The sequence below is a fragment of the Dipodomys ordii genome, unplaced genomic scaffold (genome assembly GCF_000151885.1).
Source record: "Dipodomys ordii isolate 6190 unplaced genomic scaffold, Dord_2.0 Scaffold114, whole genome shotgun sequence".
Taxonomy (NCBI): Eukaryota; Metazoa; Chordata; class Mammalia; order Rodentia; family Heteromyidae; genus Dipodomys; species Dipodomys ordii.
This window is the reverse complement of record NW_012267330.1, coordinates 2585241-2611843: the sequence shown is the minus strand read 5'-3', so window position 1 is coordinate 2611843 and position 26603 is coordinate 2585241. Positions and strand designations below refer to the sequence as shown.

At 38.3% G+C, this 26603-nt stretch overlaps 1 protein-coding gene across 1 annotated transcript in view; it reads right to left on the bottom strand.

The window, feature by feature from the left end:
• Positions 1–2316: 2316 nt before the first annotated feature.
• The window catches only part of Mre11a (MRE11 meiotic recombination 11 homolog A (S. cerevisiae)), a 45504-nt gene continuing 21217 nt past the window's right edge, over positions 2317–26603 (bottom strand). The window contains exons 11-17 of the mRNA XM_013028814.1: positions 22090–22216; positions 20899–20999; positions 19207–19380; positions 14468–14530; positions 6436–6655; positions 4824–4904; positions 2317–2327 (exon numbers count right to left, since the gene is read on the bottom strand). Coding sequence (XP_012884268.1) covers positions 2317–2327; positions 4824–4904; positions 6436–6655; positions 14468–14530; positions 19207–19380; positions 20899–20999; positions 22090–22216 — 777 coding nt within the window. The remainder of the gene's footprint in view (positions 2328–4823; positions 4905–6435; positions 6656–14467; positions 14531–19206; positions 19381–20898; positions 21000–22089; positions 22217–26603) is intronic.

The following is a 26603-nucleotide window of genomic DNA, read 5'->3' as shown; positions in this document are numbered from 1 at the left end:
TGAGCCACAGCACCACTTCCAGCTTTTTTCTTTTTGCTTATGTGGTGCTGAGGAATCAAACCCAGGGCCTCATGCATGCAAGGCAAGTGCTCTACTACTGAGCCAGCTTCGCAGCGCATCTTGTGGTCTTTAATTTGTTAGAGTTGAAAAAAATATCTCACCCATTCAAAAAATAGCTTCTTCTTTTCATTAAAAGGCTCAATATTGTCGGGCACCAGTGGCTCACGCCTGTAATCCTAGCTACTCAGGAGGCTGAGATCTGAGATCACAGTTCAAAGCCAGCCTGGGCAGGAAAGTCTGTGAGACTTTTATCTCCAATAAACCACTAGAAAACTGAAGTGGCGCTGTGGCTCAAGCGATAGAGTGCTTGCCTTGAGCTGAAGAGTGCAGGAACAGCACACAAGCTCAGAGTTCAAGCCTCACGACACCCCCCCCCCAAAAAAAAGGCTCAATATCAGTAGTAATAAAACTTAAACCAGTGATATATACATCTTGGGCTGGAGGTATAGTTCAATGACCAAGAGCTTAACTAGTGTATATAAGGCCTAGGTATGATCTTTAGTAAATACATACCCCACACTCACAGCTCCCCAACTGCCTGCACAGATTATAAAACTGTGACTAGGGGCTGGGAAGGTGGCTCAGTGGTAGAGTGCTTGCCTTGCAAAACTGAGGCCCTAGGTTCGATTCCTCAGCACCACATAAAGAAAAAAGAAAAAAGCCGGAAGTGGTGCTGTGACTCAAGTGGTAGAGTGCTAGCCTTGAGCTGAAGAGCTGAGGGACAGTGTCCAGGCCCAGAGTTCAGGCCCCACGACCGGACCCAAATAAATAAATAAATAAATAAAACTGTGACTAATACCAATTGTAGTAATCACCTACTGAGTTATACTACGTGCTATGGTCAACATTCTAAATGCTTAAAAATTCACTATTAACTATTCTGTGAAGGCTCCTATTTTATAGCTGAGGCTTATTAAATAACCAGTTTATCTTTAGTCAGGGCTTAATCTATATACACATAATATCAGGCACCTCACAGTCATCTTTTCTCAGTACTCTTCAACATAACCAGGCAAAGGTGAAGTAGAAGCAATCACTACCCCATCTTATATGTGAAGACACTGAAATGCAGATGGAAAGCTAAACTAGCCTGCTGAGAGATACACAACTGGTTAAGGAGCTTTGATGCTAATCTTTGTCTTTAGAATCAAGCCCTTATAGTAATGCTACATTGTCTTATAAATAACCTTTCACTCAGTCTTCCTCTGCAACCTAATGGCATGGGCCTGTGCCAGGCACTGCTCTTCTTTATAGTGTGAGTGCACTGCCAGCAGGTGAAGAGCTGGCCTGACTGCACCCATCCAAGTCCGACTCCAGAGCTATGTTCTTCCCGATGCTGTTTCACAAGGCAGCACAGGGATACCATTGAGAAAATCTGTGGTTTTGTTTTAATTTGACTTAATGACATAGTCCTTTTCATAGATGACTATGATTACTTTAAAAAAATTAGGCCAACTTGCAAAATTGCTAAATCATCTTAGAGACAGGCTAAGTTAATTAGACAAAAAACTTCTGCTGGAAACAACACAACCTGCTATCTCAAACACTTCCCTAGGATACCTATTATTCTGAGAAAATGTTAATACTAGTCTTAAGAATCTTGGAGGAAAAGGAAAAGAGCTAACATATAACTATGAACATTCCCCAAATGGGAAGTACAATCTGTTTCCTCACTATCATAAACTGGGACCACAAAAGCTAACAAGAACATCAGTGGTAAAGAGGCACACAGCATCAGAATGGCTCAGAAAGCCCTCAAGTTACACATTTAGCTGAAAAGAGTTTAAGATTTGAGGTGCTCTAGAAGCCTGAGGAAACAAAGAGGAACCTTCTCTAGAGAAAGAGTTTCATCCAAGATGTCAGATTATTTCTACTAGTATTTTCTAGGGTCAAAAGCTAAGCAGAGAGGAGGTGGGGTAGGGAGAGTAGAGGGGGGCGGGGGAAGAGCTAAGTCACCCAAAATGACCAAAATGAGAACCAAAAATGAAAGGGAGAAAGACAACAAAAAGAGGCCAAAGACATTCAGACCTAGTGGCGACTGAACACAAAATAAGTACCTTTACTATACATACACATGTAAACAAATTAAATAGACCTACAAAAGCTACATAAAATTTTTAAAGGAAACGACCAGAACTAGGTCTTATTTTAAAACACTAGATAGAAGTTCTATGCTACCGCCTCCAGAAAAAATAAGCAAAAAGTTCAGACAGTTTTAAGAATACCTGAGTGAGCTGTAAGACTGACCAGATCTAATTATTCAAAATCTAGTACAAGAAGAAAAAACAAAGTACAAGGGAAGTTATGGGCCCTGGAAGGACAGAAAGAAAAGTGTTTTATTTATTTCACTGAAGATCCAGATGAGAGTAAAATAATAATGCAGAAGTAATATATCTGACCTAAAGATTGTCTAGAAATAATGAAAGATACTAATTCACAGATTTATGAACGCCAATAAATCCTAAGCATGATTTAAAAAAGAAATACAATATTACTCAGGTGCTGGTGACTCAGGCCTGGATATTGAGGTACCTGAGTTCTGGAGGATCGTGTTTTTTTTTCTGTTAGTCATAGGGGCTCTAACTTGGGGTCTGGATGCTGTCCCTGAGCTCTTGGCACAGGCTTAGTGCTCTACCACTTTGAGCCACAACTCACTTCTAGTTTCCCGGTAGCTCATTGGACATAAGAGTCTCACAGACTTTCCTGCCCAGGCTGGCTCTGAACCATGAGGATAATGGTTTTAGGCCAGCTGGGGCAGAAAAGTCTTGAAGACTTCATTTCCAATTAACCAGCAAAATGCAAAATGCCAAACTGGAGGTATGGCTCCAGGATAGTGCACCAGCTCTGCACAACCAAGTCAAGCAAATGTTCAAGGTCCTGAGTTCTATCTCCAGTACTACCCTACCCCACAAAAAGAATACATATTTAGATTTATGACAGCAAAACAGAAGAACACCAAAGACAGCAAACTGAATTAAAAGTAGATAACCATCACAACACAAAAAGGCAGCATTTCTCTAGAGCTTATACTTTAACAAAGACTCACTTTAAGTAATGATTCTATCTATTGGTGTCTTCACACAAAATAATGAAGTCAGGAAAGTCAAGGCATCCTAGGCTAAGGCAACTGGAAACCTATGACCCTTTCGGTGGCATGCTCCAACTTTTAACGGTTTAATATAAAAACAACGTATTTCTCTTCCTTCATTTTTATAGTATTTCCTAAGTGCATACTAATATACCCATTCTTCCCCATTCATTTTTTTAGATCTAGTACAAGATGACTGAATTGCCATTTTCATGTAAACAACAGGAAGTGCCTTGACTAACATCGCACAGCTGTGCCATGTTGAACTAAAATTTGAACTCAGCCTGAATCCTTTAAATACAACTCCCCTCTGCCATCTCCCTCCCTTCTTTGCTGTTGCATTGAAACTATCAGGAAGAACAGCATCATTCTAAATGTCACTTTCTTACTGACAGTGAAGACTGACTGTATTATGAAGACACAGTTAAGATTCCAGGGAGTTTTCTAACATACTGAATAATACCTGAGTAAAAACATAGCAATCAAACTTTTGTAACAAGGTCCTAGGAGTCTCTGCTAGTTTGATATGTGTGTCCTTTCTTGTAATGTCAGCTGTTGCAAACTATCTTTAAAGAAATGACTAAACTCTGAGGCAGCATACTTCATCTTCTGGATTATATTACTATATTACTAATATATTAATTATAAGGCTATATAGATTATTGTTATTTAATTAACTAGGTTACTCTGTATAATTCAAAGATCTACTGAGAACCATTAGCTAGCTAAGTTTCTAATCTCATCTTGATCTGATCACTAATGCAGTGGGTCAGTTATTGACTTGGTAGCCCACAGAATTTGAGGATGAATCTAAGTTGTGTTCTAATGATTAGTTGTGTAACTAGTTACACAGCTGAATGCTGGGTTAGTGACTACCCTTTTGAAGCCTCAATTCCCTTTTCTATAAAATGAGGATAACATAAGTACCTACGTATCCACTCCCTAGAGCTATAAGAGGCACATATTAACTGTTTTATAAATATTACTTATTATTGGTACAATTAATAGTTTTTATCAACCAGAAAAACCAGCTTTGCTAAGCTACTTCATCTAGAAAATGAAGAAGAAAGGCAGGCTCCTAAGTCTTCTAAGATAATTGACTTCAAGCAGTGTGGTTTCACTTTTTCTCAACCATCTTCTTTGCTTCCGTAGCTTCTTCACCTTCTATGGATTCACAACCCTTCTGTTAATGTTATAAACAACATTATACTGTTTCAAAGTGAGAAGAAACTACAGAAAAAAAAAATTTGTTTTTTGTTAAGTCGTGGGGCTTGAGCTTTGGGCCTGGGCACTGTCCCTGAGCTCTTCAACTCAAAGCAAGCATTCTACTACTTGTACCACAGCACCACTTCCAGTTTTCTGGTGGTTAATGGGTAAGAGTCTCATGGACTTTCGTGCCCCAGCTGGCTTTGAACCGTAATCCTCAGATCTCAGCCTCCTGAGTAGCTAGGATTACAGACGTGAGCCACCATCACCTGGCTATAGAATATTTTTAAAGCTTACTTTTAATAGTTTTAATGCATGACAAAGATCTTATAAAAAATAATCTATCCCATGATCTTAATTTCAGTGGCTGCAAGAGACACAAATGAGCACTACTAATGTAGCTTTCCTCAGTCTTCCTATGTTGTACTTTATAAGTAACTGCTATATATCATTTATACTCCATACTCACCATCTACGATAGACATATTTCTAAATGTTGACCCAGTGGCCTTTGAACTCCTGCTTTGAGTAGAAATATCCAGACCAGTGCCTGTTATGAGAATACTAAATAGTTAGTATACAATCCTATCACCAATTAAGGCTTTCTTACATCATGCCAAAATGAAAGCTAAACAGTTATGTCAAAACAACTGGTTTATAAAATTACAATAGCCTATTTAAGAATAAAATCTTGAGTTTTACTATTTTTCAAACTATTTTTTTTGTGTGTGACACTTTGTGGTTTTCTGAGATAGGGATTTACTGTGCAGCCTGAGCTGGCCTCAAACTCAGCATTTTTCTACCTCAAGACTACTGAGTGCTGAGATTACAAGATTAGAACTGTGTGCCACCATGACAAGCTCTGAGACTTTTAGGTTATATCTATGTAGATATGTCGAGTTAAGAGTTTAAGAAAAAAAAAATCTGTAAATGTAATGATAAGTATACATCATAAAAAAAGGGAAGATTTCTCTCCTAAGAGTTTAAACTACATTATTTTACCAGCTTAAAATTCCTATGGACAATAACAATGGAAACAAATGAAAATCTTCCTAGGGATAGACTTTGATAATATTATATCAGGAAATCACTGGAAGACAATTTTTCACTCTTTTTTTTTTTTTTGGTTGGTCTGGGACTTGAACTCAGGGCCTGGGCACTGTTTCTGAGCCTTTGTACTCAAAGCTAACACTCTACCATTTGAGCCACAGCTCCACTTCCTGCTTTTTTGACGGGAGATAAGAGTTTCACAGACTTTCCTGCCTAGACTGACTCCAAACTACAATCCTCAGATACCAGCCTTCTGAGGTAGCTAGGATTATAGGCCTGAGCCCGGCTCCCAGCTTACTGTTTTATAACTATTAATTGGCAGTGGCGTCATATTTAAATAGATAATGTTAATGATTGTTTTAAGAATTCAAATTGTTTTGAGGTAGTTTTCCTTTTTAAACAAACTTTATGGAGTCTACTTTATAATCATACAGGAATTTTATGGTAACAAAAATTTTATGAATGAAACTGCCATTTGATATCATTTTTCTTAATTTTTGTCTCATTATTTTTGCACCTGACAGTAAATATGACAACCAATGTACCTAAATGGTACTATACAAGAAATACAATGTAGCTTTCAAAAAATATGGATTAAGCTGGCTCATACCTATAATCCTAACTACTCAGGAGGCTAAGATCTGAAGATCATGGTTCAAAGCCAGTCCAAGCAGGAAAGTCTGTGAGATACATGTTCAATTGGCTACAGCTACAAAAAAAAAAAAAAAAAAAAAGCAAGCAAGCAAGAGTAGAATTGTTGACTCAAGTGGTAGAGAGCTAGCCTTGAGCCCAAAGGGGGAGAGCTCCCAAGGCAAAAAAAAAAAATAATAATAATTAAAATAATTAAAATCCTGTGTTGTGGGTGGCCATTCAAAATTAATTCAAGTAAAAAATGCCTGAACTACACTGCACTAAAGATTATCTTTATGCAAAGCAACATTTTTAAAGAACTGTTTTTAGAAACAAAAACTCACAATCTAATATTTCCCATATAGCTTCTAAGTCTGATAAGTGTAAAAGATGGTGCTGACCTCGGCCTCTCTGAGTCCCTCCTCTTGATGCTGAATTCTGCCCTCTGCCTCCTCTTCGTCCTCTGCCTCGGCCTCTTCCTCTGCTGGATGCTGGTGAGATGCTGTCATCAGAGTCATCAGCCATTTGTTCTGTTAAATCTTTACTAGTGAGGTCATCAGTGCAAAAGGCAGAGATGAGATCTTCTGACTGAGATCTGAGAGCTCGGGCCCTATTCATCGCCTGGGTAGCAAGAGGAACATTGGTGTTGATAATGTAGCACTCTAGCAATCAATCAGTGATTCACATGAACACTGTAGGTTGTCTACATTATTACTTTTACTAATTACGAAATTGGCAGTTACTCACCCTCCATTAAACACCGTAAGAGATAGTTGCTGACGTGCTTTTTAGAATGGGCTTTAATAATAAACAACATGAAAAAAATCCTGCAAAAAATAGCTTTTATTTCTAGGTTGTGAAATTTTAGAATGCTTTTTTTTTTATTGAGCATTATATTTTTTCCCTGAAAATACTTTTTTAAACAGGAGGGGCTGGGAAGGTGGCTCAGTGGTAGAGCGCTTGCCTTGCATGCCTGAGGCCCTGGGTTCGATTCCTCAGCACCACATAAGCAAAAAGAAAAAAGCTGGAAGTGGCGCTGTGGCTCAAGTGGTAGAGCGCTAGCCTTGAGCTGAAGAGCTGAGGGACAGCGCCCAGGCCCAGAGTTCAGGCCCCACGACCGGACCCCAAAAAAAAAAACAGGAAAACATGACAATAATCCTTTAAACACATAAACATCTTAAAACCAAGAATATGCCATCATTTTTTAATTTAATAAAAAAACACAAAATTGAGACAAATATTTTAATTCTAAAATAAATAGGCGTTTTATGGCTTAAAAATAGAAAATCTATTATGATCTAATCTCAATCAAAATATAACAAGAAGAAAAAAAACCATTTTATTACAACTAGAAAATAGTTCAAATCTCCAAATACAAAACTATCAAGCACAATTAACAATACGATAAACATCTGGCCTGGCTAAGGAAAAAACCTAAGAAGTGACTAGCTCTCCAAAATTAATGTATATATACTAGGTCACCATGTCAACATTATTTCTTGCTTGGATAGATAGTTTTGGGTCTAAAAACACATGACTAGAGCATTTCTAAGATTTATGATACCATAAAATAAAAACAGACAAAGCTTCACAAGAAGATGAGAACAAGGGGCTGGGAAGGTGGCTCAGTGATAGAGCACTTGCCTTGCATGCATGAGGCCCTGGGTTCAATTCTTCAGCACCACATAAGCAACAAGAAAAAAGCCACAAGTGGCGCTGTGGCTCAAGTGGTAGAGTGCTAGCCTTGAGCTGAAGAGCTGAGGGACAGTGCCCAGGCCCAGAGTTCAGGCCCCATGACCGGAACCCCCCCCCAAAAAAAGAAGAAGAAGATAACAAGACAGTAAGAGAAAACATGTGAATAAAGTTGGGAAGCAGAAGTTAGGATGATTCAGTATTCTAAGAGTTAGAAGTTATATACCGTGGTGGATACTTGTAGTCCCAGCAACTCAAGAGGCAAAGGCAGAAGGATCAAGAGTTCAGGTTTGGTCTAGGCAAAAGTAGTAAGTCCTGTCTCAAAACCATAAGTAGGGCTGGGAAGGTGGCTCAGTGGTAGACCGCTTGCCTTGCATGCATGAGGCCCTGAGTTTGAATCCTCAGCACCACATAAGCAGAAAAGGCTGGAAGTGGTGCTATGACTTAAGTAGTAGAGCACTAGCCCTGAGCTGAAGAGCTGAGGGACAGTGCCCAAGCCCAGAGTTCAGGCCCCACAACTGACAAAAAAATAAAAAAACATAAGTAAAACTCAAAGACTGGAGACAGAGTTCAAGTGGTAGAATACCTGCCTGGCATGCATAAGATCTTGAGTTCAATTATCACAAGTTTTAAAAAATATAGTTAACAAAAAGACTTGTACCATAATTCTGTCTAATTTGGAAAATGAACATATAAACTGATCCGTGAAAAGAAGGTATTTACTGGCTAAGTATTAAAGAAAATGTGGAGAAAATTGTTAAATGAAAAACAATCCCCAAAAAGATGGCCAGTAGAAAGTTTCAAAAGGCAATTCTATACAATTTTCAAAAAACAGACAATGTACTGCAATTTCTGTAGTGCCAGAGCTCAGACAAAGAAAGCTTCCAACTGCTTCTTCAACAGCCAGCAGGGTATAGTAAAGGCAAGGCACTGCACACACACAAAGAAAAGTATAGAACCTTTCTGAGGAACATGAAAGCATGGAGAATCCAGAAGCACATGGGACTACCAGGTTTACAAAGTGACATGGGATCAGTAAACAGCACAAAGGAAAACTCGCACATTCTGTTTTTTTGGGGTTGTTTTTTTTTGGGTCTGGTTGTGGGGCCTGAACTCTGGGCCTGGGTGCTGTCCCTCAGCTCTTCAGCTCAAGGCTAACGCTCTACCACTTGAGCCACAGCGCCACTTCCGGCTTTTTTCTTGTTGCTTATGTGGTGCTGAAGAATCGAACCCAGGGCCTCAGGCATGCAAGGCAAGCGCTCTATCACTGAGCCACCTTCCCAGCCCCTTGTTCTCATCTTCTTGTGAAGCTTTGTCTGTTTTTATTTTATGGTATCATAAATCTTAGAAATGCTCTAGTCATGTGTTTTTAGACCCAAAACTATCTATCCAAGCAAGAAATAATGTTGACATGGTGACCTAGTATATATACATTAATTTTGGAGAGCTAGTCACTTCTTAGGTTTTTTCCTTAGCCAGGCCAGATGTTTATCGTATTGTTAATTGTGCTTGATAGTTTTGTATTTGGAGATTTGAACTATTTTCTAGTTGTAATAAAATGGTTTTTTTTCTTCTTGTTATATTTTGATTGAGATTAGATCATAATAGATTTTCTATTTTTAAGCCATAAAACGCCTATTTATTTTAGAATTAAAATATTTGTCTCAATTTTGTGTTTTTTTATTAAATTAAAAAATGATGGCATATTCTTGGTTTTAAGATGTTTATGTGTTTAAAGGATTATTGTCATGTTTTCCTGTTTTTTTTTTTGGGGTCCGGTCGTGGGGCCTGAACTCTGGGCCTGGGCACTGTCCCTCAGCTCTTCAGCTCAGGGCTAGTGCTCTACTACTTAAGTCATAGCACCACTTCCAGCCTTTTCTGCTTATGTGGTGCTGAGGATTCAAACTCAGGGCCTCAGGCATGCAAGGCAAGCGCTCTATCACTGAGCCACCTTCCCAGCCCTACTTATGGTTTTGAGACAGGACTTACTACTTTTGCCTAGACCAAACCTGAACTCTTGATCCTTCTGCCTTTGCCTCTTGAGTTGCTGGGACTACAAGTATCCACCACGGTATATAACTTCTAACTCTTAGAATACTGAATCATCCTAACTTCTGCTTCCCAACTTTATTCACATGTTTTCTCTTACTGTCTTGTTATCTTCTTCTTCTTTTTTTGGGGGGGGGTTCCGGTCATGGGGCCTGAACTCTGGGCCTGGGTGCTGTCCCTCAGCTCTTCAGCTCAAGGCTAACGCTCTACCACTTGAGCCACAGCACCACTTCCGGCTTTTTTTTTTTTTGCTTATGTGGTGCTGAGGAATCGAACCAGGGCCTCATGCATGCAAGGCAAGCGCTCTACCACTGAGCCACCTTCCCAGCCCAAAACCCGCACATTTGTATCTCCTTAGATGCCCAAAAGGTTCCTACCTCTCCAGCCAGTCCTTATTTACACAATACTCAAGGTACATACATAAAAACAGAACTAGGAAACTGGAGGGGATGAATGGGGATGAGACAGACTGGGGGATGTTGGAACAGATGACACTGATGAAGATGCATTGTGCTCAAAAGCATGTTGAAAAGAAAGCCTTATCTAAATATTAAGACAAACAATAATAAGCTTCAGAAATGGGCAGATACTTTCCTTTACATAGAAAATTTATTAGACATAAGCTATAACTTTTTCATATTTGTATTCTTAACAAAAACTACAATGTCTAACACGTTTACTATGGAAAGTATCCACTGATGGAAAACAACAGGAAAAAAAATAAATATTTGGCCACAGTGGCTCATGCTTTTAATCCTGGACTCAGTGGATAGAGATTTGGCACATTAGTTTCAAGGTCAGACTGGGCAAAAAATTGAGAACCTCATCTCAACAAACACGCTGTGTATGGTGGTACATGGTAGCAATCTCAACTACAAAGAAAGGCTTACAAGCCTTTCCAATGTCATTCTTTGCAGACAGAGAAATCAGCCATGAATTCATGTGGAAGTATAAAAGGCCCGAAACAGCCAAAGAAAAAAAAAGCAATACTGGAGATTATCACAATTCCATACAGCAAAACTTCCTACAGAATTCTGGGGGCTAGGAATGTGTTAAGAATGCTTGCCTAGCATGCATGAAGCCCTGAGTTTGACTCCTCAGACCACATAAACAGAAAAAGCCAGAAGTGGCACTGTAGCTTAAGTGGTACTGTGCTAGCCTTGAGCAAAAGAAGCTCAGTGATAGTGTCCAGGCCCTGAGTTCAAGCCCCAGGACTGAAGAAAAAAAACAAAAAAGAATTCTGGTAACAAAAACAAGAAGGCACAAAACAGACCCGAAGATCAACAGAATAGACTAGAAGATCTAGAAATAAATCCATACACCTATAAGCCATCTGAATCTTGACAAAGAAACCAAAGTATATGTCTGAAAATCTGTTGTTGAGACAACTAGACATCCATATGTAGAAGACTAAAACTAGATTTCTGTTTGTTCTCTTGTACTAATATCAGTTTAAAGTGGATCAAAGAACTCAACGTAGGACTCGAAACCCTGAAATTACTACAGCAAGAAGTAGGAGAAACATTAGAACATATTGGAATATGCAGTAACTTCCTGAGTAGAATTCTAAGACTCAGGAAATAGAAGAACTGACAAACAAGACTGCATCAAGCTAAAAAGCTTCTGCACAGAAAAGCATATGGTTTCTAAGCTAAAAAGATAACCTAAAGTAGAATGAGAGATCTCTGCCAACAATATGTCTCATATGGGTCTCATCAAAATACACAATGAATTTAAAAAAAAACTAAACCCATAAAGAATCAGATAAGAATAAATAGGAGGGCTGGGAAGGTGGCTCAGTGGTAGTGCTTGCCTTGCATGCATGAGGCCCTGGGTTCAATTCCCGAGTACCACATAAGTAGAAAAAGCCAGAAGTAGAGCTGCGGCTCAAATGGTAGAGTGCTAGCCTTGAGCTGAAGAGCTGAGGGACAGCACCCAAGCCCAGAGTTCAGGCCCCACAACAACAACAACAAAACAAAAGAATAGAAAAAGGAATGAAACACATTCCTCTCAGAAAAAGTATATACAGCAAATTAATACACTAAAACATGCTTACCATCTCTGCCACAAAGGTAATACAAATCAAAACAAAACAAAGATTCCATCTTACTTCATTCAGAATGGCTATCATCAAGAATATTAACAATACTGATGATGATATGAGGAGACCTTATACACTACTGTTGAAAATGCAAATTAGTACATCCAATAAGGAAATCAGTATGGAGAGTTCTCAAAAATAAATAAATAAATAAATAAAGACAGAATTACGTGTAATCCAGGGATACTACTCCTGGGCATTTATTCAAAAGATTACAAATCAGGAAAAAATAAAGACACTTGTACACCCATGTTTATTGCTGCACCACTCACCATAACAAAGATAAACAGCCCAGATGCCTTACAATGCATAAATACATTAAGAAAATCAATCTAACCATTCACCAATTAATCAATCTATCTTTAGAAAATGTGTATTTAGGGCTGGGAAGGTGGCTCAGTGGTAGAGTGCTTGCCTCTCATGCATGAGGCCCTGGGTTCAATTCCTCAGCACCACATAAGCAAAACAAACAAACAAACAAACAAAAACAAGCCGGAAGTGGTGCTGTGGCTCAAGAGGTTAGAGAGCTCGCCCTGAGCTGAAGAGCTGGCCCCACAACTGTCTGAAGAGCTGGCCCCACAACTGTCAAAAAAATAAATAAATAAACTTATAAAAAAAAAGAAAATGTGTATTTATAGAGATGTATCTATTTATATATCTCTACAGATCTAATGTCTATTTATAGCTATCCATCTATATTTGCATCTATATCTAATGTATCTATATATTCCTATTTTTTATAAAATGTATCTGTATCTAGTTATATCTAAATTTAGCTATATAAAACTATACCAATATATACACAAACACACACAATACACGCACAAAATGGAATTTTAATCAGCCATTAGGAAGAATGGAATTATGTCCATTGTGGGAAAATGAATGGATCTGGGGCAGGAGGAGAGGGGGAGGAACGAACTTAGCAAAGTAAGCCAGGCCCAGGAAGACAAAGTGTGCATGTTTTCTCTCACATTTAGATCCAAGACCCAAAATATATCCACCACACAGGAGCACATGCACTTATACACAGTCAAGTTCCTTAAAGTATAATGTATACAGGCAGTTTAACATTATGAATACAGTCTCCCTGATATGTGGATGTTAGATTCAAAATGTAACGAGATATGACAAAGTAAACAAAAGACTCCAGACACTCATACACAGTGAAACCGAAAGAGGTCAGTCTTGGAAGAATAACACCAAATTGTAACACCAAGCACCTCTTCATATGTGCACAACAGACAGACTGAAATGAACCCCAAAGACAAGGAAACAAAGGACCTCTTCTTAATTTGTCTTATTGTTTTTAGATGACTCTATATTCTTTACCTCATTTATGGTATACATGTGCACATCTGAGGGAAGCTAGGAAGAGGGCACAGAATCAGAGGAAAACAGGTGGAAAAATACAGCAGAGGGGGCTGATCAGCTTCACTGGACATTGATAAAAGGGAACTAAGCAACTCGAGGTCAGTGATGGGAAGGAGGGAATGAGAGGTTAAGAGGGAACAGCTGACACTAAGCAAAAGGAAAGAAATATATATATATAACCCAATGTGGAAGTAATTCTTTTGTTTTTATTGTTTAAGTTTGTAGAGTTCATAAGCTTTGTAGATTAAGGTAATGGTGATTATCATTGTGAAGGTTGAAATGTGTTTGTGACTTTAGCTAAGTGTAACTATGCCACAGTACTATGAGATTTATGCAATCATCTCAATTAGGTGATTGCAAAATAAAGAAATATTTGGGGTAAAAAAACAATATAAATATCAAGGAGCTGAAAAACAGTTTGAAGGGGTGGAGGTTAGTGGCAGGATAAATGGGTAAGGGAAAAGGGGTTGAATATAGTCTTAATATTCAATGAACATTTGTGAAAAAGGAAGTGGAAAAATTGGTATCATGGGGGAGAAGTAGGTAGGATAAAAAAGAATGGTAGAACAGGTTACTATGATTGAGATACACTAGATACATAAAATGGACATGTTAAATTGTAAAATAAGATAAACACCAGGAAAAAAAAAACTAAAGCCAAAAGTACTGAAGGTGTAGCTAAAATTTACAAAAATAACTTTGACATACTAGATAGTAAACATAAAACACATAAAAAATTAAAAAATAAAAAAGTAAAATATACTTCAATCATGAGTTCACCAAATATAAGATAGAGGCCAAAATTATTAACAAGTGTGCACTAATTTGTTGTTCCTAACCTGCAATGAGCCTAAGACAGTAATGAGGATTCTAAAGCTCATTTTAACCTTTCAGGACAATGGCAACTGTCTATTTACCCACAATAACACTGTTAACCAAAATTTTTTGCCCAAAATTTCAGTTCTAAAAGGTAAGATTTTATTAAAGTAGTTAAGATGGTCTAGTGATAATCAAGTATTATTCTAATTACTAAGAGCTCTTTTTTATATCTTCTTCCCACTCTCCAAACAAGTTGTAGACAAGAGCAAGGGAAACAAAGAATAAAGAAAATGATCAAAACTACTTGTAGGCTAAGTAAATTGCATTAAATAAACCAAAAGTTACTATCCTTAGCCAACCCTTGCCCACTCATACCTGCCATGCCCTCCAAAAATTACCTCTCGAACTTCATCATCCTCTTCATTGGTATTTTTTTGTCTGCTTTCTCTGAAGCGACGTACCTAAACCATCACAGAGTAAATCATAAACATATTGGTTATTTCAATTACAAAATAATGGCTACAGCTAAGAAATACTAAGACAGATGCTGGTGTCTCATGTCTGTAATACTAGCTACTCTAAGGCTGAGAACTAAGGATCAAGATTAGAAGCTAGCCTGGGCAGAAAAGTCTGTGAGACTAATATTTCCAATTAATTACCTACAAAGTCAAAAATGGAGGTGTGGTTCAAGTGGTAGAGCACAAGCTCTGACAACAGAGATAATAGTTTGAAGCCATTCCAGGCAAAAAAACCTCGTGAACCCTATTTCAAAGAGCAACAACAAGACCTGAGGCATGGCTCCAGTGGTGGCCCTGAGTGTGAGGCCCAACTTCCACCACCTGAAAAACATGTCCTTTTTCTTATAACACAAAACTTGAAATTTCAAATATAGTTTGTCTCATGAAAGATGCATAGCTCTATTTCTCAGTTACATTTATTAAAGTATCAGAAGTGAGCCAAGCACTGGTAGATCATGCCTGTAATCCTAGCTACTCAGGACACTGACATCTGAGGATCACAGTTCAAAGCCAGCCTGGGCAAGAAAGTCCGTGAGACTCTTATCTCCAATAAATGACTAGAAAACCAGAAGGGGCACTGTGGTTCAAGTGGTAGAGCACTAGCCTTTTTTTTTTTTGTCAGTTGTGGGGCTTGAACTCTGGGCTTGGGCTCTGACCTTGTGCTCTTCAGCTCAAGGCGAGCACCCTACTGCTTGAGCCACAGAGCCACTTCCGGTTTTCTAATGGTTTACTGGAGATAAGAGTCTCACAGACTTTCCTGGCCGGGCTGGCTTTGAACCAAGATCCTCAGATCTCAGCCTCCTGAGTAGCTAGGACTACAGGTGTGAGCCACCAGTGCCCAGCACAGCACTCACCTTGAGCTGAAGGACAGTGCCCAGGCCCAGAGTTCAAGCTCCATGACCAAAAAAAAAAAAACAAAACAAAAAACTGAAGAACAAAACCTGATTCTAAGCAAAACTGTACTGCCTGTTGCTAAATGTTCTAGGTCAGTGAAAAGCAGTCTGAAATGCAAAGAAAAACAACACCCTATAGTCCTATGGGTACTATACTTCAGCAAAATAATTACAACCAATCTTTCCTTTATGAGGCTTGAACTTCTTCAGTTCACTCTTGTATACTTTGGCCAGAAGAGACCTGGGGGCTCTTCAGTTGTTTCTAAACCAGTAGATCCAGAAAGATCCATTTTTTTCAATAGTCAACTACTGAACACTTACTGGCCATGGCTCTGTAGCACTTACTAATCCTTGTAGTAAATAAACCAAGGGTCACTACAGATTTCTGTCTCTCTCTGTGACTTTACTGGGACTTGAACTCTAGGCCTTGTGCTCTCAGTTGAATATTTTTTTCTCATGGCTGATACTCTACCATTTGAGCCACACATACCTTTACTGTCTTCTTGGTGGTTAATCAGAGCTAAGAGTCTCTTTAATGTGTTTGCTTGGGCAACTGCCCAGCTCAAGTTTTGTTTTTAATGGTTCCAGCTCACAAATCTCCTATAGTTACAGAGTGAGAGATAGCCTGAGTTATTTAACTATCTCCTCAGCACAGATTTACTATTGTACCAACTATTGTAGAAAATTATTATATAAAAATGCACAAAAGTAGTAAAAATTCTGTCCTCACAAAGTTCACAATCTAGTGAGTACATGGAAGGGAAAGTAGCCAACAGCAAATAAGTACCCTTGCATTCTACAAGGCACTCAAGACTGATCTAATACTTTTAATTAAAGTATGCTAATTGAACAGAGGGTTTGGGGGCTGTCGTTAACTCCATAGTTACAGTGTACTTTGATCAAATTTATTTTATTATGTTACCCTAACAGTCCCTTCCCTCCTCCCACTCATTTTCAAATAATGATTTCATTCACTATCTTCACATGTTTTAAATCATGTTCACCTCTCAGCATATTATTTCCCCAATGTAATCCCTTGATATCACAGGGGGCTGTGATTTAAGACTGGGTCAGTTATTGTAGCTATGATGATGTTAGAGGTAGATTTTTCATGTGAATAAAAGTATGTATTAGGCTTTTTCACTGACGTATTCATCAGGACCTTCAGAACCATCCCATTTTATGGGATCCTGCCAAAGTCACTCATATTTTTTAGAGCAGTATAACAGTCCATTATGTATATGTTCATCATATTTTTTTATCCACTCACTATTTGGGGGGCAACTAGGCTGACTGTACAACTTGGCTATTGTGAATAATGCTCTAATCACGGATATGCAGGTATTTCTTTTATGTTAACACTTCAGATATATATATATATATACACACATATATATGCATAAAAGTTGCATAGCAGAATCATAAGGTAATTCTATTTTGGTTTTTTAATGAGTCTCCATGTTTATTTCAATAACATTTACCCTAATGTACATTTTCATCACAGTGTCTACGTATTCCTTTTTATCTAATTCATCTGTTTTCTCCAACACATTTGTTTTCTTGATAGCAATTCAGACTGGGGTGAGATTTATTTTCACTGTAGTTTTGATTTGTATTTCCTTTATGGCTAAGAACGCTGAACATTCAGATAAATTACTTTGTACTTCTTATGGTAACTGTCTATTAAAATTTATCTATTTATTAACTGGGTTGTTTGTTCTTTTGTCCCTTAGTTTTTTTTTGTCTTTTTGCATTCTGGATATTCTGTAGTCAATTACTATCTTAAAAAATATTTCTCCCATTCAGGAGATTGGTTCTTCATTTTGGGTAATTGCTTTTATTACTATACAGAAACTTGCTAATTTAAAGTAATTTCATTTTCCTATTTTTTTGGCTTTTTTTGGGAGGGGGGGTGACAGTCCTGTGGTCTCGAACTCAGGGTCTAGACGCTGTCCCCGAGCCTTTATGCTCAAGGATAGTGCGCTACCACTTGAGCCACACCTCCACTTTTCTTTGGTTCGTTTGGCTAAAGGTTTGTCAATCTTGTTTTTTTTTTTTTTTTTGGTCCGGTCATGGGGCCTGAACTCTGGGCTTGGGCGCTGTCCCTCATCTCTTCAGCTCAAGACTAGCGCTCTACCACTTGAACCACAGCGCCACTTCTGGCTTTTTTCTTTTTGCTTATGTGATGCTGAGGAATTGAACCCAGGGCCTCAGGCATGCAAGGCAAGAGCTCTACCATTAAGCCACCTTCCCAGCCCTCTTAGTCTCTTGATACATACTTCTAAGCTAATTTTCAGGAAAGCTGTTCCAACATCATCTATCAGAAGTATCCTTGTAAATTGACTAGTTTCTCAAATTATTGCCAATCTGAAAAAAAAAAAAGCTTAAATTTATTTATTAGCCTTGGGTAGGCATCAGTTTGACATACATAGAACAAGTTTTTTGTTGTTGTTCTTGATTTGTTTTTGTAAAACATCTATCCTTGTACTTTATTCACTACTCTACCAAAATGTTCAATCTTTTTTAAAAATAGATTTGGAAGCCGGACGCCAGTGGCTCACGCCTGTAATCCTAGCTACTCAGGAGGCTGAGATCTGAGGATCGCGGTTCAAAGACAGCCCGGGCAGGAAAGTCTGTGAGACTCTTATCTCCAATAAACCACTAGAAAACCAGAAGTGGTGCTGTTGCTCAAGCGGTAGAGCTGAGGGACAGCACCCAAGCCCAGAGTTCAAGTCCCACCACTGACAAAAAATTAAAAATAAAAATAAATAGATTTGGAAGAGCTTGTTAGTACTAATAACAAAAATATTAACCTTGGGGCTGGGAAGGTGGCTCAGTGATAGAGTGTTGCTTGTATGCATGAGGCCCTGGGTTCAATTCCTCAGCACCACGTAAGCAGAAAAAGCTGGAAGTAGTACTGTGGCTCAAGTGGTGAGTGCTAGCCTTGAGCTGAAGAGCTCAGGGACAGTGCCCAAGCCTAGACTTCAGCCCCCACAACCGACGAAAAAAAAAATTAACCTTTTTTCTACCTACATACAAATATTTTCTCATGTCAGTATCTTTTATTTTGCAAGGTTCATTTTAAGTACTCTTAGGATCTGCCAAAGAAGATACTTTCTAAGGAAATAAAATTAACATTAGTTCAATAGCAATCTGATATAAGACTGTTTTAGGTACTTTCTAAATATTTTATCAATCATTTTATTATCTTTATATAGACATTTATATCTTTATATGTGCATGTATAATGTATATATACATATACGTGTATGTATATACGCATACATATATAGACACACACACACACACACACACACACACACATATACATCACATATACGTATATAAAGAAGCTGAACAATTAGAGCAATTAAGTACTAGTTTTTCAGAAAAAAAACCAAAAAACAAAAAAACTCAGAACTACTTTTTTTTTCTTTTGGTTCTGGTCCTGGGACTTGAATGCAGGACCTCAGTGCTGTCCCTGAGCTTTTTTGCTCAAGATTAGCACTCTACAATTTGAGCTACAACTACACTTCTAGCCAGAAGTAGAGGTTGTGGGTGGTCAATTGGAGCTAACAGTCTTGTGGACCTTCTTGCCCAGGATGGCTTCAAATCACAATGATCAGATCTCAGCCTTGAGATTACAAACATGAAATTCCAGTACCAGGCTCAGCGCTACTCTTGAGGCTGTCTGAGTATACCTACACATCCAAAATTATTACTTACTTCTTCATCAATTTTATCCTCTAGTGCATCAATATGACGCTCTTTAAGAAATCGCTGTGTTTTTTCCAATTGGTATTTCACTAGTTCTTCAATGGCATCTTTTTCTTCCTTGTCTACAAATTCTTGTACTGCCTCTCCCATCCCTCTTTCTGTTAGTAATGAGAGCTGAACATTCTGTATGAGAGAAGCAGAAATCATGTTTCTATAAAATAATTGCAGATAATCAAGGAAAGTTATAGAATAGTGTAATCAGAGAAAAAGAAAAAGAAGTAAAGAGCTAGACAGCATATAAACCTAGTGATAACAATTAAGGGGCAGAAAAAGCAAATCAAACCAGGAAAACAAAGTCTAAGACTAGTGAAGGTACAGCAGCCTGAATGGTTATAATGTAGTCTAGAAACGGCCAATGATGATTAAGAGACTAAAGTTAAAACCATTGTGGTAGGCAAAACAATTGCCCCTAATATTGTGCACATACTGATTTCTGAAACTCGTGAATATGTTAGTTACATGGCAAAGGGAAATTAAGATTGCCAATGGAAATAAGGATGCTATTCAGCTCATTATAAAATAGATTATCAGGACTATCCAGGTGGATTCAGTTATAATCACAACAGTCCTAAATAGGAGAAGAGGAAGTCAGGAGAATAAGAGGGTGATATAACTTGTGGGAAAAAAATGAAACACATTACTGTTTTTGGAGATCATAAAGGGGACCAAAAGCCAAGAAACACCTCCCTTAGAGCTTCTAGAAAGGAATACAGTCTTGATGTGACCTTGATTTCTGTAGTTAAATTCAGCTAGCAGGTTTCTGATATAAAGAATTAAAATAAGCCACATGTGCTGGCTCAAGCCTGTAATCCTAGCTACTCAGGAGGCTGAAATCTGAGGATAAAGGTTCAAAGCCAGCCTGGGCAAGGAGGTCTGTGAGACTTATCTCTAAAAAACAAGAAATGGCACTGTGGCTCATCCTACGTAGTAGAGCACTAGCTTTGGGTTCAAGAGCTCAGGGACAGTGCCCAGGCCCTAAGTTCAAGCCCATTGGAAAAAAAAAATGTAACGAATTTCTGCAGTTTTAAATAAATGTAACTAGAGGATCTAAAAAGTGGCAAACACGCTTAATAGTAAATTTGAGTAGTTTCATCATCATGAGACTATTATTTGTAAAGTAATTCTGAAATTACATCCAAATGAGGAAAATAAATTGTAAATTAAGACTTCTGTAGTAGAGAGAAAAAGAAAGAAGAAATAGGTGCTGGTGGCTCACACCTGTAATCCTAGCTACTCAGGGGAGGCTAAGCTCTGATGATCACGGTTCAAAGCCAGCCCAGGCAGAAAGACTCTTATCTCCAATTAACCACTAGAAGAACAGAAGTGGTGCTATAACTCAAGTGATAAGAGCACTAGCTTTGAGCAAAAGAGTTCAGGAACAGCATGCTGGCCTTGAGCTCAAGCCCCATGACCAACCAAAAAAGAAAGAAAAAGAAAGATAATATTAACAATAACAGTTACATCAATGTTTTCTATTAAGCATTTTTTCTTGAAATTCAGTAATCATAGATAAATACAATTCAATGTCACCCTACTTCAATACAATCCTTGTGAAGATTCATTTTATTTGCTAATTTTACATTTCTTAAAATCTGTTACTATGAAATAGCTAGTTGCTCAAAAGGTAAACTAAGAAATTACCTTCTCTGCTGTTTGAAAATACTGTTTTACAAGGTCTTCTACCCTAAGTGTTGTTCCTTCTAAAGGTTTTGTGATAAATCTCCCAAAGTTTATCTCTTCTCCTAGAAAAAAATAAATCCAGCAAAAATATCAGCTTCTGTTTTTAAATGTTAAAATGGCCACACTCACTGCAGGTTGTTGATAGTGCAGAGGTTTGAATAAACACCAACAAATGCTGCTTGCTCAACATGCTAAACTGTGAGGCAAAAACCCAATTTCTGTTAATAGGGTTGTTTTTCTTTCCTATAGTCAGTATTCCCTGCCCATATCTCCAGAAATTAATTACTTAGCTATTATAAACAGTAAGCAATACAACAGTTCTTATTTCAGAAGTCTTAAGTGCTCTTAAACACTGTGTACTCAAAAGTCAAAAAACAAATGCAAAATTATCTGGACATTAATAATATATGGTAAGAGGTAGTTATTTTGAGTAATATCTAAAGTCTAAGTATGTTTTTACTTATCTGTGTTGTTTTAAAACCACTATTTTTGTGGGGGTTTTTTTTGGGGTCCGGTCAGGGCCTGAACTCTGGGTCTGGGCACTCTTCAGCTCAAGGCTAGCGATCTACCACTTGAGCCACAGCGCCACTTCCGGCTTTTTTCTTTTTTCTTATATGGTGCTGAGGAATCGAAGCCAGAGCCTCATGTGCGCAAGGCAAGCACTCTACCACTAAGCCACCTTCCCAGCCCCTTAAAACCACTATTTTTGGAAGAAGCCTTCCACATTTCTTCAGTGATATCCACAAAGCTTTTAAAAAAATGAATTAAAAAAAGAAATTTCTGCTCAATGTTTTATACTAAAACATCTTCCATTATTTTGTTTTTTACCAAAAGCTGATTTAAACTGTAAGAACATTCTCTTTTAATTTTTAAACATTTGTATTATCTTTAAGTAGATGTACAAAGGAGTTGCCATTCAACAAAGCAGTTTATGAATATAGTGGGTCCTGATCAATGTTAACTCTTTCAACATTCTAGCCACCCTTCCCAAACCACCCGTTCCCCCACTTTCTTAATTCTGTAGGATATATTTTTTATTTATTTATTTTTGCCACTTAACAAAGAGAAGGAATAGGCCAAAGAGGAGTGAAAATGTTGAAGGAGTAACACAGATCAAGAATATTCTTTAACTTGTAAAATTAACTAGCTTACCTGTTTTTGCCTTTTGTTCTCTATGCCTGAAAAAATGGATAATATCTTTTGGATTAGCTACCCGATCCACAAATTTCTGGCTAAAGCGAAGAACATTAAAAGGTTCAAAACCTCCAGTATAGTCCACCTAGAAATACAGAATAACTTAAGAAATCTAAAAAACCACAATTTGTCTATTTTTATTACTTATTTTCTGATGCATGTAACGTTATGGTTTAATACATACAAATTTATAAATTAGTTTTCTATAATACATTTTGTATATTGTATATTATATACATACATATATATATATATATATATATATATAATTTTTTGGGGGGTGGGGTCGGTCATGGGCTTGACCTCTGGGCCTGGGTGCTGTCCCTGAGCAATTCAGTTCGAGGTGAGCACTCTACCACTTGAGCCACAACACCACTTCAAGTTTTCTGGCGGTTAATTGGAAATAAGAGTTTCACAGACTTTCCTGCCTGGCCTGGCTTTGAACTTCGATCCTCAGATCTCAGCCTCCTGAGCAGCTAGGATTGATTACAGGCATGAGCCACGGGCGCCCGGCATATTTAAATACTTAAAAAGGTAAAAGTTAAGTGAAATACTTTGCTTGAAATAATCAGGTTACAGCAAGAATTTCCACCATGGTGGTGTGTGCCTCTGTAATCCCAACTACTTGTATACAGGACTGAAGTCTAAGTTAGCCCAGACATGAGCATAAATAACCTATCTGAAAAACACTGAAAGCAAAAGGACTGGGAGCATGGAACAGGTACTAGTGGGCTTGCCTACCAAGTATAACAAAAAAAAAAAAAAAAACAAAGAAAGAATCCCTAAACAAAACACTTCCATAATATTGGATATTTCCCATGACACCAATCAATACCAGGTGTGCCATTTGAAAGGGGATGAAATTTCTCAACAAGTTTTAAAGATAAACCCCTAAAAAACTAAAATGTCAGCCTTAGAGGCATTAGTGCATTGGTCCATCATTTCAGGGATGGGAATGTATCTTCAAACTGGACAAGAATGAATGCTGGGAAAATACAGACAGGAAAGAATCAGGTCTGAGCAGTGTGAAACAATGACCTTCAAAACATGCTATCTTAGGGCAACTAATAATCTCTCTCAAGGCAAGATCTTCCCAAAGATAGCTATAAACCTTCATCACAAGTGTCCATCCTTCATCACACTTGGGATCATCTGCTAAGCTTCTGTTCATATATTTGCATTTCTTTATTATGTCTCTAATTTCACCTCCAACCAATAAGTTCAAAATCTCTCCTAGTTTCTATGTTCTTCACTAGACATACAAATAGGTACTGTAAGATCCATTCAATGAATTTAATAATAGTCCACTAGTTGGTATGTTTGTATAATATTATCTACACAATATTTAAGAATGAATTAAAAACTTGCTGTGTTTTAGATAAGGAATGTCAATTTGCTCTTTAAGCCTGGTTGCTTCTAATGACTTCAGACATGGATGAAAAATTACAGGATTTGTTTCCCTGATGAGAGTATCATGTGATTCCTCTGAAGTAACTATCAATGTATTATCCAGATAATCTGCCATATCAAAAAACTGCCATGTCATTAACTACTGCCATGTCATTTAAAAAAAATTCTTAGCTAACTAGATCTCTGGGGGAGGGAGAGGAACTTGAACCTGAGGTCTTGTATATGTTAGGCAAGTGTTCTACAACTAAGCTATAAAGTTCTCCTACCCTGATTTTAACAGTTTTACTCCAACCTACCTTTATTTATAATTTCCTGATCCTAAGAATAACAAAATTTGCTCAGAAAACCAATTTTATTGGATGTCCTTACTGCTCAAAGTACTCTGCTAAATGGCAAGTGATGCAACCATAAAGAAAACACAATCTTCAACTAGGCACTGGTAGCTCATACCTATAATCTAGGCAACTGAGATCCAAAGATTATGGTTCAAAACCAGCCTAAGCAGAAAAGTTTTGAAGACCACTTCCAATTAATCACCAAAATGAAGACTGGTGGTTTCACTCAAGTTTTAGAGCAGTAAGCAAAAAAGGGGAATAATAACGCAAGGCCTGGGTTCCAATCCTGATACCAGTAAAAAAAGAAAAACCCTTGAAGCTCCCAAAATACTCTCACAATTTTGTTGTTAAAAATTCATAAGCTGGATGCAAAACAAAAAAAATGTACATACCACCCAATATGGAAGAAATAACTGTATTGCAAAGCTCATAGAACTCATAAATGTTATATACCGTGATAGACAATTTGCTCCAGGAAAAGTTAAGAGTGTGTTTGTGACTTTAACTGAGCATCACCATCACACAATACTGTGAAATTTGGGAAATTATGTAACCACTTAATCACAATAAAAAATTTGAAAAAAAAATTTCATAAGCTGGGGGCTGGAAAGGTGGCTCAGTGGTAGAGTGCTTGCCTTGCATGCATGAGGCCCTGGGTTCCATTCCTCAGCACCACATAAGCAGAAAAGGCCAGAAGTGGCTCTGTAGCTTAAGTGGTAGAGTGCTAGCCTTGAGATGAAGGGCTGAGGGACAGTGCCCAGGCCCAGAGTTCAGGCCCCACAACCGACAAAAAAAAATTCTTAAGCTGGAGCCGGGCACTGGTGGCTCACACCTGAAATCCTCCTAGCTACTCAGGAGGTTGAGATCTGAGGACCATGGTTCAAAGCCAGCCCAGGCAAGAAAGTCTGTGAGACTCTTATCTCCAATTAACCACCAGAAAACCGGAAGTGGCACGTGGCTCAAGTGGTAGAGTGCTTGCCTTGAGCTGAAGAGCTCAAAGACAGCACCCAGGCCCAGAATTCAAGCCCCACGACCAACCAAAAGAAAAAAAAATCATAAGCTGCTGGGGTTGGGGGCTCATGTCTTTAATCCTAGCTACTCAGGAGGCTAAGATCTAAGGACCTTAGATTCCAAGCCAACCCGATCCAATCAATCACCAAAAAAGCCAGGAGAACTCAAGTGGCTCAAGAGATGAGTCCTTAGCCTTGAGCAAAAACTCAAGTACAGCACCCAGGCCCTGAGTTCAAGTCCCAAGACCAGAATAGTAACAACAAAATAAATTCAGGAACTGACAAAGAAGATAAATGTAAATAAATCACAAGCAGAGTATAAATGCTGCTATAAGAAGCATATACAAGCAGAAAAAGAACAAGCAGCAGTTAACTCTTGAGGGGTAGGTTTAAGTGGTGGCTGAAAGAAATAGAAAGCAAGAAAGAAGTATGTTTGCACATACATGAGTGAAGGCTCGTGTGAAATTAGAAATTAGGATGTGCTAAGGAGAAAGAAGACTAAGAAGTCGGTTTAGATCAGGTCATACAAACTAGGTCTGTATTACTATAAAGTTTTGATTTGTTCTTGTTAGTGTGGAGGGCAGACTGGTAGTGGGCAAGGAGGCATCTGAGGTAGAGTTCAGGTAGGAGGTTGCAGTTATAGGCAGTAAGTAACCATAATGGCTTAAATATAACAATGACTGTAGGAAGGACCAAAGGGACCAGATTAGAACATTTACTGTGCTCCAGACACGTTTTAATTCACTTGAATCTCAGAGATTTCTAAAGAGAGACTGAACTGTTCCAGGTCATACTAACTAATGCCATGGCCCAATCAGCCAGCCTTGACCTTCAACTGTTTTCCCTACACCCCAGAAATTCTCAAGGTTTAATGTGCATACAACCTTTTATGGATATTCTGTAAAAAAGCAATGGAGTCTACTGCCGAATGGGACTGATGTGAGGTCTGAGATTTTATATTTTTGAGCTTCTTGGATGATGGCAATGTCACTGGTTTAAGGATTCACACTCCCTGAGTATCAGGCTTTTTAGAGGACTCCGAACATACATATCAACAAGGAGATCTAAAACACAGGAGTCAGCCAGGTGCTGGTGGCTCACACCTGTAATCCTAGCTACTCAGGAGGCTGAGATCTGAGAATTACAGTTCAAAGCCAGTCTGGGCAGGAAAAGCCTTGAAACTCTTATCTCCAACAAACCATCAGAAAAATGGAAGTGGCGCTGTGGGTCAAGTGGTAAAGCACTAGCCTTGAGCTGAATTGCTGAGAGACAGTGCTCAGGCCCAGAGTTCAAGCCCTATGACCGACACTCCCCCTCCCCCCAAAAAAAAGACTTCCCCAAGGCTCTACTTATAATGCTTCTACTTATGTCACTAGCTAAAACTTAAGCACATAGCCATACCCATCTTTAAAAGAAGCTTAAAAAAAATGTAAAAAAATAAAATAAAACATAGGAGTCAACACTCCATAAGACTTTGTTCAAGCCATAATGCCATAAGACAGATAATGAACAGGAAGAGGAAAAGATAACTCAAGAGTTACAAATCAGCCGGGAACCAGTGGCTCACATCTGTAATCCTAGCTACCCAGGAGGCTGAGATCTGATGATCACAGTTCAAAGCCATCAGGAAAATCCATAAGACTTTTATCTCCAATTAACCAGCAGAAAACTAGAAGTGGTGCTGCAGCTCAAGTAGTAGAGCACTTGCCTTGAGCTC